At 42.4% G+C, this 16,598-nt stretch overlaps 1 protein-coding gene across 3 annotated transcripts in view; it reads left to right on the top strand.

The window, feature by feature from the left end:
* Nucleotides 1-16,598, top strand: part of Matn2 (matrilin 2) — a 136,463-nt gene that overhangs the window by 74,821 nt on the left and 45,044 nt on the right. For 2 of the 3 annotated variants that reach the window (XM_021183581.1, XM_021183580.2), the window contains exons 5-6: nucleotides 3,155-3,277; nucleotides 13,540-13,662. In XM_021183581.1, the coding sequence (XP_021039240.1) occupies nucleotides 3,155-3,277; nucleotides 13,540-13,662 (246 nt within the window). The remainder of the gene's footprint in view (nucleotides 1-3,154; nucleotides 3,278-13,539; nucleotides 13,663-16,598) is intronic. The other variant, XM_029470140.1, reaches the window with a different exon arrangement.

Below are 16,598 nucleotides of genomic sequence, written 5' to 3' on the forward strand. Positions count from 1 at the left end.
TGTGAGAGTGTAAATCTTAAGTTTTTTGTAAGGGCTCCAGCTCAAGCTGGAGAGAAATGGCTCCATGGAAAAGAACACTGGCTCTCTTCCAGAGCATTTGGGTTTGACTTCCAACACCCATATGACAACTCACAACTTTTCTAACTCCAGTTCTAGGGGATTTGATGCCTTCTTTTGGCCTGCTTGGGAACTACATTCATGGATGTGGTGCACAGTCGTTTGTACACGCAGGCAAGCACCCATACACATAAAAATAAAAAGTTTAAAAAAAAGTGCCCAGTTTATTTAATAGAGATGCTGAGTCAGATCAGCTTTGATCATTTTGTCAACTTAATATGTTTATCTGAAAGCACAATACAAAATTCAAAGGCCAAGTACTTATTTAGGTATGTTTTTGTGTATGTGCACATGTGTGTGTGCGCACATGTGTGCATGTCTGTGGAGGTCAGAGGACAGCCTCAGCTGTTGCTGCTCAGGCACCAAGCACCTTTTGCTTGAGGGTCTGCCTATGTCTTTGCCAAGGGCGTGAGGCAAGCTAGCAGGGAGTGCCAGCGATTCGGTTCTGCCTCCCATCTCACTGCCAGGATTATAAGTGTCTGCTACCATGCTTAGCTATTTATGTGGGTTCTGGGGATCAAACTCAGGTCCTCATGTTGCCAAGACAGTAACTTTGCAGACTGAGCCATCATGCCCAGGAAGGGACAATTAGAGAAACTGCTTTGTACAGAGTAAATGAGACAATTGCAGACCCGTGGATGTTCATGGTGCTGAGAATTGGACAGTAAAGGGCTTATCCCTAGAAACGGGGCTTATGGCTCAGCAGTTAAGAACACTTCCAGAGGTCCTGGGTTCAGTTCCCAGCAACCACATGGTGGTTCATAACCATGAGTAATTGGATCTGATGCCCTCTTCTGGGGTGTCTGAAGACAGCTACAGTGTACTCATACAAATAAAATAAATTTTAAAAAGATTTTAAAGGCAGGGGGCCTTATGACATCCCCTCTGAGGCCAAGGGGAAATCACAGAACGGGGAGCAGAAAGAATGTCAGAGCAGGAATATGGGAGAAGGGCCACAGAATGCACTCTCCAGGACATAGCAGCCATTGAAATTATGCTGATCCAGCAGCCCTGGCTGCCTGCACTGGGCCTTCACAAGACTGGGTGTAGCTAATCATAGATCCATAGGGACTTATGGGCCTGACCCTTCCTTGCTGAGCTATTGCCTACAGATGGATTCCTGGGGAAGGACAGTCATTATCTTTAGTTGTATACCCATTGGTAACTCCATCCCCCAGGATGTACTGGATAGTCCTAAACTCAAGGTTTCACAGAAAGCCCAGGGTAAACTCCATGGGTCACAGGATGAAATGACATGAATATGGGGAAGAGACTGGTAGGGAGGAAGAAGAGCGAGAGAACCAGAAAGCATTACTTGTACAAAATTGTCGAAAACTAATTTAATAAAGGATATTTTAATAACAAGGAAGGATGATGAGGCTGGAGAGGTGGCCCAACCACGAAGAGCATCCTGCAGAGGACCTCAGTTCAGTTCCATGTCAGGTGGCTCACAACAGCTTGTGTCACCAGCCCCAGAGCATCTGACCCCGTGCTCCCTCTGTGGACAGCTAATGCTGGAACACACAGTTAAAGATAAAAATCAGCCTTTGTTTCAGTGGTACAGACTCTTTTTTTTCTTTTAAGTATAAAGATTAGAGTCAGGGGCTGACAGTTTTCTGGGTAACTGAGTTTTCATCACCCTTGATGTAGTGATGCTTTTTAACCAAAGGAATGTCTCTTTAATTCATTCAGTCCCCTTTATGCCTTCGCTGGTTTTAATGGCAGGATCATAAGTAGAGTGTCCTTTCATGGCATCCAAGCAGTCTCCTTGCCAGAAAACAGCATCATCATGTCTGCCCATCTGTGCCAAGGAGAGGCTGACTCACTGATGGGTCGAAGGTGCCTTTAACCTCTTCTTCCTCTAACGTATTCCTAAACCCATGGCTGAGGAGAACCCCCATACACATGTTCCCATACTGCGTGTGAATGACCAGCAGCTCAGCCCTTTGTGGATATGTGATGACTAACTCAAGCCAGACTGTCACTAGTCACTCCTCTGTCACTCCCTGTAATCTGGCTCATCACTCAAGGCATCTGGTGTCGATTGTGCAGGTGGACGAGCAGAGCACATACAAAGTTTTCCTAGAACCTTTCCTATAGTCAGATGGGAAGAGGAAAAGCTGATGGAAATCTAAAGATCGGTGTTGTGCTTGGACTTGTCACGGGTCTCGGTCAGTGTTCTGTTGCTGTGAAGAGACACGATGGGCATGCCAACTCTTAAAAGGAAAATATTTAACTGAGGCTAGCTTACACTTACAGTCCATTATTGTCCTGGTGGGATGCACGGTGGTGTGTAAGGGGACAAGCTTCTGGAAAGGTAGCTGAGAGTTCTACATCTTGATTGGTAGGCAGCAGAAGGACAGAGTACTTGGGCTTAGCTTGAGCATTTGAAACCCCAAAGCCCTTCCCAAGTGACACACTTTCTCTAATAAGGCCACACCTACTCCAACAAGACCACACCTGCTATAATAGTGCCACTCCTTGGTGAGAGCCTGTGGGGGCCATTCTTACTCAAGCCACCATACCATGTTTCTAGCAGACTGGTAAGTCCGTATCTTACTTGGCTGCCTTATCTGCACAGTGTCAAAAGCAGCTCAAAACTAAGTCATCCCGGCATGTGTTGGTGAAGCTATGCATGCCCAGAGATTAGGAATGGTACTTTCTGGGAGCAATTGAAGCTCTTGTGCTCAGCTTGACTCATATGAGCCCTCAAAATATGTTCAGAGTGGTTTTCATTACCACAGGAAAAGACAAATATTAATTAAAATTATTCAGTTTCCATATAATTCCAACTTTGAAAATGTTTTTAATCTGTGCTAAAATGCACAAAATGTCAGCAGTGTTTTTTCTGGGTAGTAGACTACAGGTGGAGTTCCCTTTTATGTATTTTGCCCTCAATTTTCTACAATAATAATAATATATTAAAATGTGTAATGTTACTAAAGATTACTGTAGTAAGTGCTGTAGAGTTGAAGTGTCATGGACCAATAGCTCTTCTCCTCCAGAGCTATGTGCTAATGGTGCAGTTTTGTCTCAGTCCAGGATTTGTGTGCCACAGAGGACCATGGTTGTGAGCAGCTGTGCGTGAACATGCTGGGTTCCTTTGTCTGCCAGTGCTACAGTGGCTACACCTTGGCCGAGGACGGGAAGCGATGTACAGGTAGGTATCTCTCCAGTCCTGTGTGCCGAGGAAGGGCACATTATGAATAGGAAGGACAGCGGATAGAACAAACATGCACAAAGCCCAGATTGTCCTTTGGGTTTTAATGAAGTTCTTGGTTTTGTGGTCTAGTTTTTAGGCAGATTTTGAATTTTAAAGACTTAGTTTTTACTTGGGGTCAGTATCTGTTTATTCTAGATCATTCACATAAACCATGCTTGAAGATAATCTATATAAATGTAATTGCTTTCTACTTCACTGCTTGAAAAGGGCAGAGCGTGGGGATGAAACTGTAAGCTCACGTCTTATACATACATTTTACTTGGTGATGGGCAGGGCGGGATACTATGCAGTACCTCAAAAACACTGGCAGTCTTATCTTTCACTTTGGACCTGCAGGTCAGTGAAAGGCTCAACTGTGTGCACTGGCATCATGATCACAGAAAATAAACAACCTCAAACATAAAGCCAGGGAGGGGGTCTCCAGCAAGTGTGAGCTGCAAACACAGACTCACAGCTGAACACCCTTCCAACTTGAGGACACCACGCTGAGCGGGTTACGGGTTGGGCTAGCCTCTGATTTCTTCACTGATGGGTTGTAGTTTTCCTTAGCCCTTGGCGAACAGGCCAGAAACCCCCTAGTATGTATGCAGGACCTTCCTGATTGGCTAAAGTACCCTTGCCTGATCTTATTCATCATTAGAGCAAGAAATAGTAGGTAAATAACAGGTGTTCAGTAAGGTTAGCTGAAGTGAACATAGATTCCTGACCAAATCTTGCTTTTCTGTCCTATAGCCCATTGCTTTCAGAGTTCATGTTGATTCTCTTCATGCCCTGTTTCCTTCCACAGTATATGTTTATGCTTTTGTATTTCAAATGCATATTTTCCAGCATACCTAGATTGTTAGGTTTATGAAAAAGGAAAAAGACAACAAAAAGCGGCCATTTGCTATTTGCATGAGAGTAATGAGAGTATTGTGGCTTTGCTTTTATACACTGGTGTGTTTGAAAACTACCCTCATCTGAGATCAGCAAATGGAATCTGTCTCCTAAGCCTTGGAGCTACTTACTGGGGATGGGGTGTTAATTTCCTGGTGGCAACTATGACAGAGTATTCTGTTGACACACCGCCAAAACAGACGTCAACCCTGATCCACCAATTATTATTTTGCTTCATTAATTCTTTATTGTACAATTAATATTTAAAGGTTAAGAAAAATCACTGCTAATAATTCATTGCATTTTCTACCATAGTTTCCCCCATAGAAATATGTACTACAAAACATTTTTTGGCCCCTTTCTGTTGTTAAATGAGTAGAAACTTTGTGAACTGAAAAAGAACTGAAAAGAAAAAGGTGGGGGATGGGCATATGAGGAAGGACGAGATAGTGCCAAGAAGCCAGGAGAAAAGTTCTAATTGAGTGAGAGGAGAAACAGAATGAACTAAGAGTGTGAAAGTCACAGAGGACAGACGAGCAGGAGGCCAACTCCTGGCCCTTGGGAAACTGGAGGGTGGTGGGGAATCCATTCCTCTCTGTTACCAAATAATTGTCCAATTGTCCCAGAGTAGTGGAGAATCTTTGTGTCTCTCAGGATTATGCTGTAAGCTTGGAATTTGACATTTGCTGAAGCGTGAGTCCATGCTGTGGTTGCCAGGGAGCAGCACTGTATTATATTCATCCAAGAAGAGGGCTTTTAGTGCTAATGCTTATACGCATATGAGAGTGTCTTGGGCTGGAGAGATAGTTCAGCCATTAAAGTCTAGGCTCACAATCAAAATGCCAAGTATGTCTTGCCTGTATTAGGCCATCAAGCAGAAAAATGGTAAGCCAAGAGAAACATATGTCTTAAGGTGGTGCACATCTCATCCCCATGATGGTCCTTACATTACCATCTTTACAACTGCCCTTGACAGCCGCTGACCAAGATCTCTGAGGAGATAGGTGTGAGATGACCAAGTAGAACTCTGTGGCCAGTAGCCTCAGTTAGGGGGTGAAATTTCTAGAAAGCCAGTTGCTGTTTCATAGAGCTGCGTGGAGAGCCCATGGAGGACAGAAATAGAGAAGAGAGACATCTGGAGAGCTAGGTTGGAACTGTCACTGTGCCCTGAGTGAGTGTCAATCTCTTAGGTACCGACTCATGAGTTCTAGTTAACATTTCCACCCATCTGAGTTACTGAACACTGCATTTACTCATTGAGATGCCCTATGTGGTTTAGTGGAGCTCCTGACTTTGAAATGCGTTAGCTGCTATTGAAGCTGTATTCATTGTCACCCCACTCTGTACATCACTTATGGGCTGTGCTTTTTCTCTGGGTGTGCGTTTTCTTGTGAATTTGCTTACCCAATGTTTACTAGTGGCTTTGTAAATGGGGGTAGCCTTGGTCCTATTTTCCTTCCAGCTTTCTGAGCAGAGTATAAACTGTCTGGGCAGAAGCAAGTTGTACTCTTCCTCGTCAGGTTGAACTTGCATTGCCGTTTCTGTCATTTGAATGGGCTCTCCCTCAATTAGTTTTTAGAAATTGCAAATTCGATTTTTCCTTTTTGTCTTCATTCATTCATGCTCTCCCAACAAAATACCTAAAACTGGGTAATTCATTAATAGAAATGTATTCTAAATGGTACAGGCTGCCTGGTGAAGGTTGCTCTCTGTTTTCAAGGTGGCACCTTCAACTCTGTGTCATCTTGTCATGGAAGGTGGACAGGCAAACGGGACTGAATACTATGGAGACCTTCCTAAAGATTGGCTTTATTTTTAAGTGTGTGTGTGTATCTATATAGGGTACATACTTGTGAGTGCTGAGGACCATGGAGGCCAGAAGAGGAAGTGGTTGTAATCTGCCATACATGGATGCTGGGAACAGGACATGGGCACTCTAGAAAAGCAGTTCACTCAAGCACTGAGCCATTTCTCCAGCTCATTAATGAAGGCAGAGCCCTTGTGGTATGGCCACTTACTAAAGGCCCACTTCCCAGTGCATTAGAAATTAAATTTGAACATGAATTTTGGAAGGACATAAGAATTCAAATGATTACACTAATTTGCTTAAAGTCACTCACATCTGGTACTGGCTTGTCAGTGCTATCGAAGGGGCAACACACTGACTGATTCCATATTCACTGAATTAAGTGCTCCTTAGCTAAATAAATGACGTAGGTGTCCATATGTCGATCAGTCCAATCTTAGGTTCTTAGAGTGACGGTGATTAAAATGTACTTGCATTTATTGACTGTTATTGGTCCTGGTACCTCTCTGAAGTATTTTTACATGTATGACAGTCATCCTGTGTGGAAAATACCATTGTCATTGCTTTTATACATCTCTGGATTTCTTTATAGTTCAATCACCTCAGTCTGTAAATTAAGGATAATAACATGAAGCTTACAGGTCAGTTTAACACGTGACTCTATTAGAGTCAGATAATCTACCACCATTTCAATGTCTAGTGGTTAGGCACTTGATCTCAATTAGATGCTTGTATTTCCTTTGTGACTGCTTTCTATGGGTGACTACATTTAAGGATGTCTCTAAGGTATGTGCACTAGTTATTTCTCTGTTGCTGTGATAAAATATCATGACAAATCCACCTTAGTCTTTGTCACTGCACTAAAGTACTGTTTATGTCTGAAGACAGCGGAGTGGTTTCTCACACATTGAGCAGAGACTAGATTCAGCAAGGCTCATTTCTGACTCTTGGACATTAGCCCTCTGTGATCTATACACCTGGACAAGGAATGATGGCCAGGGAGTTACAGTATTCTTCTCATCTTTGAAGGTGCACACAGGGACTCCAGGCAGAGATAACGGAAGGGATTTTGTTGGAGTGAATAAGGAGAGTGGTCAACTCCAGACATCTGCCCATAACCTTGGCCTTTCTTTTCAAAAGTACAAGTTTGGAACTCAGGAAGTTATGCAACAAATCCAAAAAACTTGGTAAAGAAAGATCAAGATGAGTGCACTAGAACTTTCTGGATCCTAAAACTCTGAGGTTCACATGACTGGAAATGGGTTTCTTCATGTACAACTGCTGATTGGTGGCCTGGACCACCACCCCTAAGTGGCCTGATACTGAGTCAATGACAGCATTAAAACATTGAAATTGTATAGACCAGGGTCTCAGTTATTTCAGTCACTGAATTCAGCCCTTCTTTAGTTCAGACAGGTGTGTACACAGAGGACAAAGCAGCCTGAGAATCAGCCCGAGAGAATCTCATCTATGACAGTGGCCTGTAGCTGGCTGAGGAATGGAAAATACCATAAAAAAGGGATGTCCTGAAAACTATGAGTTCAGCTGGTAGGGCATGGTTATATACAATTGTAATCCAAGCACTTAAGAAACATTGCTACAAATTCCAGGCCAGCTTGGTCTACACACTAAGAGACCCTGTCCCTGCCATAAACCTCAAAACAGACAGCTCCATTCCTAAACATCTCACCTATGTACACAAACATATCTTAATTGTTTTCATTAAAAACAAGTATACATTTAATAAAAGTTATATTTAGTAGTAGTTTCAAAACATTAAATAGGCTTATTTGAAAAAATGTTATTTAACATCTTTATTGTATACATCATTCCTGTGACATATTATCTGGGATTTTTCCAGTTTGGCATTCTTTAAGTTGGCACAGGATATGAAAAATTCTGTAAAATAATCTAGGGTCAGAATCCTTTTGAAATTAATAAAAAATATTCCATCTTTTATATTTATAATACCATAAAAATTATTGTTCTCAGAGTAACTTTAATTGGTACCAAGCCTCAAGTTTCTCCAAAGCTATTAACTTAATTTTTATTTTTAAGAAAAATTCTGAGTGCTTATACTTATTTGTCATTATTATAGTTAATTAGAAGATCATGTACAAATGTCATGTATAGTATGTTGTTACAATTTAACAGAGACTATTAAATTTATCATACACTAGAATCCCCTAGGGACTTGTTGACACAGATTCCAGGTTCCCATAACCAGAAATTCTGATCCCACTTGTCTAGGGCAGGACCAGAGAATTGATATTGTAGGTAAATTTTCAAATGATTGTTGATGTGAACAGTTCACAGACCACAACTTGAGAACTTATGCCTTATAGACATACCATGTGGTCAGCGGAAGATTGAGGGTGTTCAAGAGCACAGGTGTCCCACCACAGCTGCTCTATAAGCACACATCTCAGCCAAGGTGAGATATGCACAGATAGTCTAGTATGCAGGGACTCCAGCTACCTCAGTCACATAAAGTCCCAGAGGCCCTAAAGGGAAGGAGAGCTTTGATTTATCAAGAATTGTGTTCAGCTTTAAAAGCTGCTTATGACTCCTTTCATGGTTATTTTGTTCCCTATTCTAAGGAGGAACGAAGTATCCACCCATTGGTCTTCCCTCTTCTTGATTTTCTTGTGTTTTGCAAATTGTATCTTGGGTGTTCTATGTTTCTGGGCTAATATCCACTTATCAGTGAATGCATATCTAATGACTTCTTTTGTGATTGAGTTATCTCACTAAAGATGATATCCTCCAGATACATCCATTTGTCCATAAGATGGACATATAAGATGGAACACAGGGCCCTCAATGGAGAAGCTAGAGAAAGCACCCAAGGAGCTGAAGGGGTGTGCAACCCTATAGGTGGAACAACAATATGAACTAACCAGTACCCCCAGAGNTTGTGTCTCTAGCTGCATATGTAGCAGAAGATGGTCTAGTCGGCCATCAATGGGAAGAGAGGACCCTTGGTATTGCAAACTTTATATGCCCCAGTAGAAGGGAACGCCAGGGCCAAGAAGCAGGAATGGGTGGGTAGGGGAGCAGGGCAGGGGGAGGGTATAGGGAACTTTCGGGATAGCATTTGAAATTTGAAATGTATATAAAGAAAATATCTAATAATAAAAAAAAGCTGCTTATGTAGAATGTTATCTTATATAGCTTCTTCCATAGCTTCCAAACAAGGGATGAGAGAAGTTCAAAAGAGGTGAAGAATCTGAGTTCTTTGTGATATAGTAATCTGACCCTTGTCTATGTAGCACCAGAAATATCATAGGACTTGAAAGTCAAGTGCTATGTATTGAAGTCACAGATACTAGGGGCTATTAGAACTACTTACAGAGGTGATGTTTTAAAAGCTTTGCTTCCGACTGAAGCTTGATTCACTCAGAAAGCACATAACACAGGCTGTTGCTCTTTAAGGTCTTGGCTTCCCCTCTGCATCCTTCAGTTACTGTGTTGGATGCACTACTGTCTCATCCAGGCATGATTTTGCTTGTAAGGAACTGCAAAAGCCAATGGAGTGCACAGCACAGTGATAGAGCGCTTGCCTCATATGCACAGGCTCTGGGTTCAGCCTTTAGTACAGAAACCACAACAAAAAGTATGCATGCATCAAACGTATATTTGATATATTTATCTATCTAATCCTACCACTTGAATTTAACAGTAATTCTTACTTCCCATTTGTGGGCTCTACTTTAGGAAAAGGATATAATCACTACACATATACAGTTTTGAGACCTGCTTTTTAAAACTTTATCATTGGTTATTTCTGGGATGGGGTAGTGCACGTACCACACACATGTGGAGCCACAGGACATCTGTGTAACTGGTTCTCTCCTTCCACCCCTTCATGGGTTCTTAGGAGTCTGACTCAGTTTGTCAGGATGGCACAGTGTCTTTATTCTGAGCTGTCTTGCCTGCCTGAGATCTAATGTTTTTTCACCAAACTTTGTATGTCTATGAGCAATGAAGCCATCACAACTATAATGCTAATGCCCCCTTGATGCTCCAGATGGTAGTGTGGGTCTCCTGCCACAATCTTCAAACCATCTCTATCTTAGTTCTTGGTCGAGCCATCCTTCCTACGGTTCTGTCCAAATGTTTGGAGTTGATCTTGATACTTTTCTCTGGATTTATATCTAATTCAGCAGGAATCCCATTGGCCCCACGTTTAACACCCAGGGATTGGTCCTAGGGCTATCTACCAAAGTGTTCTAAATTTGGGGAACTTAAAGCAACAGCAATGTCAAAAATATAGGAAACTAGAAACCTGAACCAAGATGCCAGCAAGGCCATGCACACAACACAGGTCTTCCTGCCCCTTCTTAATTTATGATACTAATTTGCAGCCCTGAAGTCTAATAATCTTCACATGATGCCTTCCTTAACAAAAAGAAAAAGTGTGTGTGTGTGTGTGTGCGTGTGTGTGAGATGTGGTGTGTGTGTGTGTTTGTGTGTGTGTGGTGTGTGTTTAGTGTATATATGTGTGTTTGGTGTGTGCTTGTGTGTATGTGTGGTGTGTGTGTGTATGGTGTATGTGTGTTATGTTTTATAAAAAGATAGAGAGGAGGAATATGTTTGGTGGATGTGCAGTCAGGTGTGGGGGAAGTAGGTCCCTCTACAGGCCCATGCTGAGGCATCCCTTCCCCCTGAGGGACCAGCCACATGATGGTATAGTATAGAATAGAACTTATTCAGGGTATGCATGGGGAGGGAAGTGAGAGGGTAGTAAAGACAGAGAAAAGCAGAGAGAGGGAGCATGTGGAGAAAGAGGGCAGAGGGGAATGGGTGTGTGTGTGATGTGTGTGTGTGTGTGGTATGGTGTGGTATGTGTGTGTGGTATGTGTGTGTGATGTATATGGTGTGTTGTGGGGATTGATGTGATGTGGTATGTGTGGTATCTGTGGTGTGTGTATATGTGTGTACGCATGTGCACCCATGTGCTCATGCCTGTGCAAGTTAGTGCTGCAGCATTCATGTGAAAGTCAGAGGACAATTTGGGGGAGTAAATTCCCATCTTCCATTTTGTAAGGCAAGATCTCTTTGTACTCCAGGCTCTCAGCTTCCAACCATTCTGTCTCCACCTCCTGTCTCACCATAGCAGTGCTGAGTTACAGATGTGATCTACTATTGTCTATCTTTCTATACAGGATCCAGGAGTTGGACTTAGGTCCTTGTGCATGGCTAGTATATTTGCCTGCTCCTCATCTTCCTGGCTATTCTTGTTGTGTGTGACTTTTGCTACCCTGCCAAGCTCCTGGAATAGACTGCTATGAGCCCTCACCCCACTTCCCTTGAATCCACAGATAAATGACACACACACACACACACACACACACACACACACAGACACACACAGATGTTCATTTTCAACTTGCCTTCTTGGTGCAATTGCTGGGCATTATTAAACTCTCAAGGCTAGCATGCCCTTATTGCCATACTTCCCACCTGCCCTAAACTTTAGTTGCTCAATTACATCTAGTCCCTGCCAAACACTCCTGACCACCCACCTGTAAGAGTGACATGTGTAGCCACTCTGTTTTGAGATCTCACATGGCTGGTCAACTTTTCTCCCACATAAGGATGGAGAACTCTCCTCTCCTTGCCTTGCATCTCCCTGCTTGCTTCCAGAGATCCAGAAGTCCTGTCTATCCTTTCCATCCAGCAATTGTTCCATGGCTTCTTTACTGACAGATCAAGAACCAATTGGGGGGAGTTACAGAGACAAAGTTTGGAGCTGAGATGAAAGGATGGACCATCTAGAGACTGCCATACCCAGGGAATCTATCCCATAATCAGCCTCCAAATGCTGACACCATTGCATACACTAGCAAGATTTTGCTGAAAGGACCCAGATATAGCTGTCTCTTGTGAGGCTATGCCGGGGCCTAGCAAACACAGAAGTGGATGCTCACAGTCAGCTGTTGGATGGATCACAGGTCCTCCAATGGAGGAGCTAGAGAAAGTACCCAAGGAGCTAAAGGGGTCTGCAACCCTATAGGTGGAACAACAATATGAACTAACCAGTACCCCCAGAGCTTGTGTCTCTAGCTGCATATGTATCAGAAGATGGCCTAGTCAGCTATCATTGGGAAGAGAGGCCCATTGGTCTTGCAAACTTTATATGCCTCAGTACAGGGCCAAGAAGTGGGAGTGGTGGGGAGGGGAGGGGGAGACTTTTGGGATAACATTTGAAATGTAAATGAAGAAAATACCTAATAAAAATAAATAAATAAATAATAAATAAATAAATAAATAAATAAATAAATAAATTGGGGAACAGGATCTTAACATCAGAACCACCCCTACTTACTCCTTTTCATCAGGCATACTGAATTGTCTTCATGTTACCCTTATTACCTCTGTAAGACTGTTTCCACATAAAGCCATGGACACCTGTTCTGAGATCTATAGAATGTTAAGTCCTTGAAGCCCACATGTCTCTTTTAACCACACCACTTGCACCTCTCTTCCTGCTCTGCATTGGTCTCTTTTGCTAGTTCTGTAGCACAGTACATGTGACTCCACCTCCTGACCTTTCCACTTACCTGGGACACTCCAGATGTCCTTATAACTGGTACTTAATTCAATACTGCTCAATTACCTTTTTAGAGAATCCTTTCCAGACCACCTCTGTCATATCCCAGCCTCCTTCCCCGACAGGTCCTACTCACCTTGATTTCCTCTAGAACATTCTCCATCTTCTAATGGATGATGCTATTTAATGACTTTGGTCTGATACCACCACCAATGTTAGCACTTTGAGACTGTGTGGGTCTTGTTTGTTATTTACTCTGTCTCTAACATCTAAAACAGGGCCTGATTCATAGTATATATTCGGTGAATATATATATGGAACTAATGAGGTATATATAATCCCGTATGTTTTCTCATGAATCACTAAATAATTTACCCTTATTATAAGTTCTTATCTCATTTTCAAACATATTTGATCACTATGGATGATGCTACTATAAATATCTTACTGTATATAAATAATTTCCCACTCGTTATTTTCTAGAATTAGATTTGCAAATTTAAATTATCAGATTGCTTCCATAATGATTCTTACTGCTATTCATGATTTATATAATTGTTTGTGCTGACTTACTGCTTTGAGTTTTCATTCCTTTGTTGTTTTTATGGTCTTAGAGCCTCTTGAGTGCAAGATAAGTGCACTATCGTTAGCTATACTAACAGCTGCCACTAAGTTTTATCTGATCTCCATTTTCCCCAGTTCAATAGATGTGCCTTGTAATAATTTTGATTGGCTTTTCTTTGCTTTTTAAATATACTTGTCCATATATGTTTTATATTCCAGAATGAAAGCCTGATCTAGATTCATTATTTTTTAGGGGGATGTTGCATGTTTATTTATCCATATTGTTTTGGGGGGGTGGAGGATGGGACCATATTAGCTCTAATTATTTTTGTTATAGGTATTCTGACATTCTTCTGCACCCTTCTTCGTATCCTAAATGTGTGTTGTTTTCTTCAGCTGTGGACTACTGTGCCTCAGAAAATCATGGATGTGAACACGAGTGTGTAAATGCTGAAAGTTCCTACCTGTGCCGGTGCCACGAGGGATTTGCTCTTAACAGAGATAAGAAAACATGCTCAAGTAAGTTACACGCACATGCACATGCACACACAGTGCTATTGTGGTGGGCACTGTGGACGTAGACCTTCCTGCACATGGATTAGCCCATGTTAAGTCATGAAAATCTGTTCCTATTCCTCCTGTGTCAGCCTTTCTGTATAGTCCTAAGGTTATGGCTTACTTGGTCTCAATATCTCCACAGTTTTTGGTGATGGCATCTTTTGTTAGAGACAAACATGCTAACAACCAAATCAGCATCCCACATGCTGCCTCAGTGTGGCTGTGCCTATCATCATAACAGGGCCTGAAGAACATTTTCACTTAAGCTCTGTGGTTTGTGGGATCCAGCTCTGACTCCGTATGAGGACCAGAAAATCGCTGAGCCAGAAGGAACTGAATGTGGTTTCTTGAGGGTGGGGTGGGGATAGGTGGATGGCATCTTGCTGAGGACTGCTCAAGTTTTCTGTAAACTGTTTAGTTTGATTTTAACTATATGCATAAATATTGAACTAAACTTAAACTTCTAAAATTGGAACAGAAAAATCTATACACTAAAGGTGATCACCAGTTTTATAAAAGATGCCAGGAGTACTCTTTTAAATATAAATGTGCAGGGGGACACAATTTTGGAACTTCTTTTTTTTTTAAGATTTATTTATTTCATGTATGTGAGTACACTATAGCTGTCATCAGACACACCAGAAGAGGGCATCAGATCTCATTACAGATGATTGTGAGCCACCATGTGGTTGCTGGGAATTGAACTCAGGACCTCCAGAAGAGCAGTCAGTGCTCTTCACTGCTGAGCCATCTCTCCAGCCCAATTTTGGAACTTCTGTGGATAGATTATTATCCTGTGATAGTGTGGGAGTGTCACTTGAGGAATGCCTACTTATGAAATATCAGGGCCCAGTGATATTTTCATAAGATCAAATAACAATTAAAAATAAAATAAGGCATATCTGCAATGTATATCAATGAGAAAATAGGATTTAACTTTATAAAAGTTGGTGTACTTTCCACCTTTCAAAGGTATATCCTGCATGTACTACTATGTGTGTTTTCAAAGGCATTCTTTCTATTTCCTATTCTCCAATCCCTAACTATTAACAGCTTAAAACCCTAGAGCTGGAGACAGGACATATTACATCGAAAACATATGTTACTGGAGCCCAAACATGAGCCAGTAAAAACAAAGGAGGTGAAGTCCTGGGATGAGGACAGATCTTGGCTGGATTTTAAAGTAAGCCATCATTTATCACACAAAGCAGGGAAGAGAGGCTGCTGAAAGAAGAAAAAAAGTGCTAAGATAGGAGCAGCTTAGTCCAGAGCTGGACTAGGATAGGGTGTTTAGCCCTCCATGCCCAGTACATAGCTCGTGTACAGCTGTTTGTTTGCTTTTGGAAGGAATGAGTGGTTTAATAGGCTGCTCTGCTCCCAGTCTCCCCTCCTTTCTATACAAAACTTGAGCAGTTCTCATCAAGATGCTGTCTACCTAGCCCCACCACACCCATAAGAAACCACATTCTGAACAAGAAAACAAGTCAGGCTGCCATTTGTGGCTGGGAACTGTGGTCACTGGGCTGATGAATCAGCATTCCTGATCAAAGGGAGACCCTGTGGGCAATCTTGGGCAAACCTTATGCCACAATGTCCTCAACTGAAACAGGAGGTGATAACACTTAAGGATAATTCAGTCTGTTATCTTAAAGACTAAAGAAGATCATTTATAGAAATGATTTATCAAATTGCTAGTGCTAGTTACATTTTCACAAAAGATGATGCTGGGATCTGGGCACATCACACAGTTGGTAAGGTGACTGCTGTGCCAGCAAGGAGATTTGAGTCTCTGGCACCCCATGTGAAAAGAAACACAACTGAAGAGGTATAAACAGGAGGTTCCCTGGGGCCCACTGGCCAACAAGTCTAGACAAATAGGTAAACTTCAGGCTCAGAGAAAGATCTGATCTCAAAAGATTCAGATGGAGAACAATTGAAGTATATTCCCAATGCTGACCTCTGCCCTCCACACATGTGTACATGCTTGTGCACACATGAACACATATACACTAACACAAAGATAACACTAGCCACAAAGATTTTAGTATTAATGAGCATGTACCATGTGCCTTGATACATAAAAACTCAAGACTTCTGTTGAAAGTTAGTGGGAACACAAGTCCTACCACACAGAGTAGTTTAGTCACAACACCAGGACACATGTGACCCAGGGTTCATGGTGTGATGGAGATAACCTGGACTAGAGGAGGTGGAAGCATGGTCCCATGGTCAAAGGAATGGAGGAAAACACATCTGTCTGATCTCATCCTCCATACTGTCCCTCAGCACATTCCCTATTACTAAATCCTATTCCAAACATGAGAGTAGTACAGACAAGGTCAGAGCTTCTCGGTCAGATCTGGAAGTAGAAGCTGCAGTGTAGAGCCCTGGGAGGAGTTTGGCTGGGAGTCAGGGAAGGGCCCTTCCAGCTGGGAGGTCTCACCAGAAAGGCATGGAGCCAGCAGCTCAGCTATCTTCAGGCCATGTTAAAGGCAAGCCTTGAAGCTGGCCAGCCCAATGCGTGGGCAGAGGGGAATGCTGGGAAAGCTGTGGGATTCAGGCCAACAGCACTAGGATGAACTGCCCCCTAGAAAGGCCACCTTCCCACCATCCTTGGGGATGGGCAGGAGCCAGATGGAAAGGCTGACAAGAGAAAAGAGATGTTTCAAGTATTTAAAAAATGGTGCAGGAAGTAAAGAGAAAGCCAGCTTGTACAGATACAACACTGTGGTGTCCCTGTCTCCAGCAGGACAAGAAAGAGCTGAGAAGCAAGTGGCAAGGATTGTGACACAAGGGACAAATCCAGCAGCACCAGGCCTTGTTAGTAGCTTTGAGGCATCACAGTCCCAGCTACCTGGCCATCGCTCTCATGCTGGGAAAAAAATTCCAGTTCCTAC

Source organism: Mus caroli, chromosome 15 (assembly GCF_900094665.2).
Source record: "Mus caroli chromosome 15, CAROLI_EIJ_v1.1, whole genome shotgun sequence".
Taxonomy (NCBI): domain Eukaryota; kingdom Metazoa; phylum Chordata; class Mammalia; order Rodentia; family Muridae; genus Mus; species Mus caroli.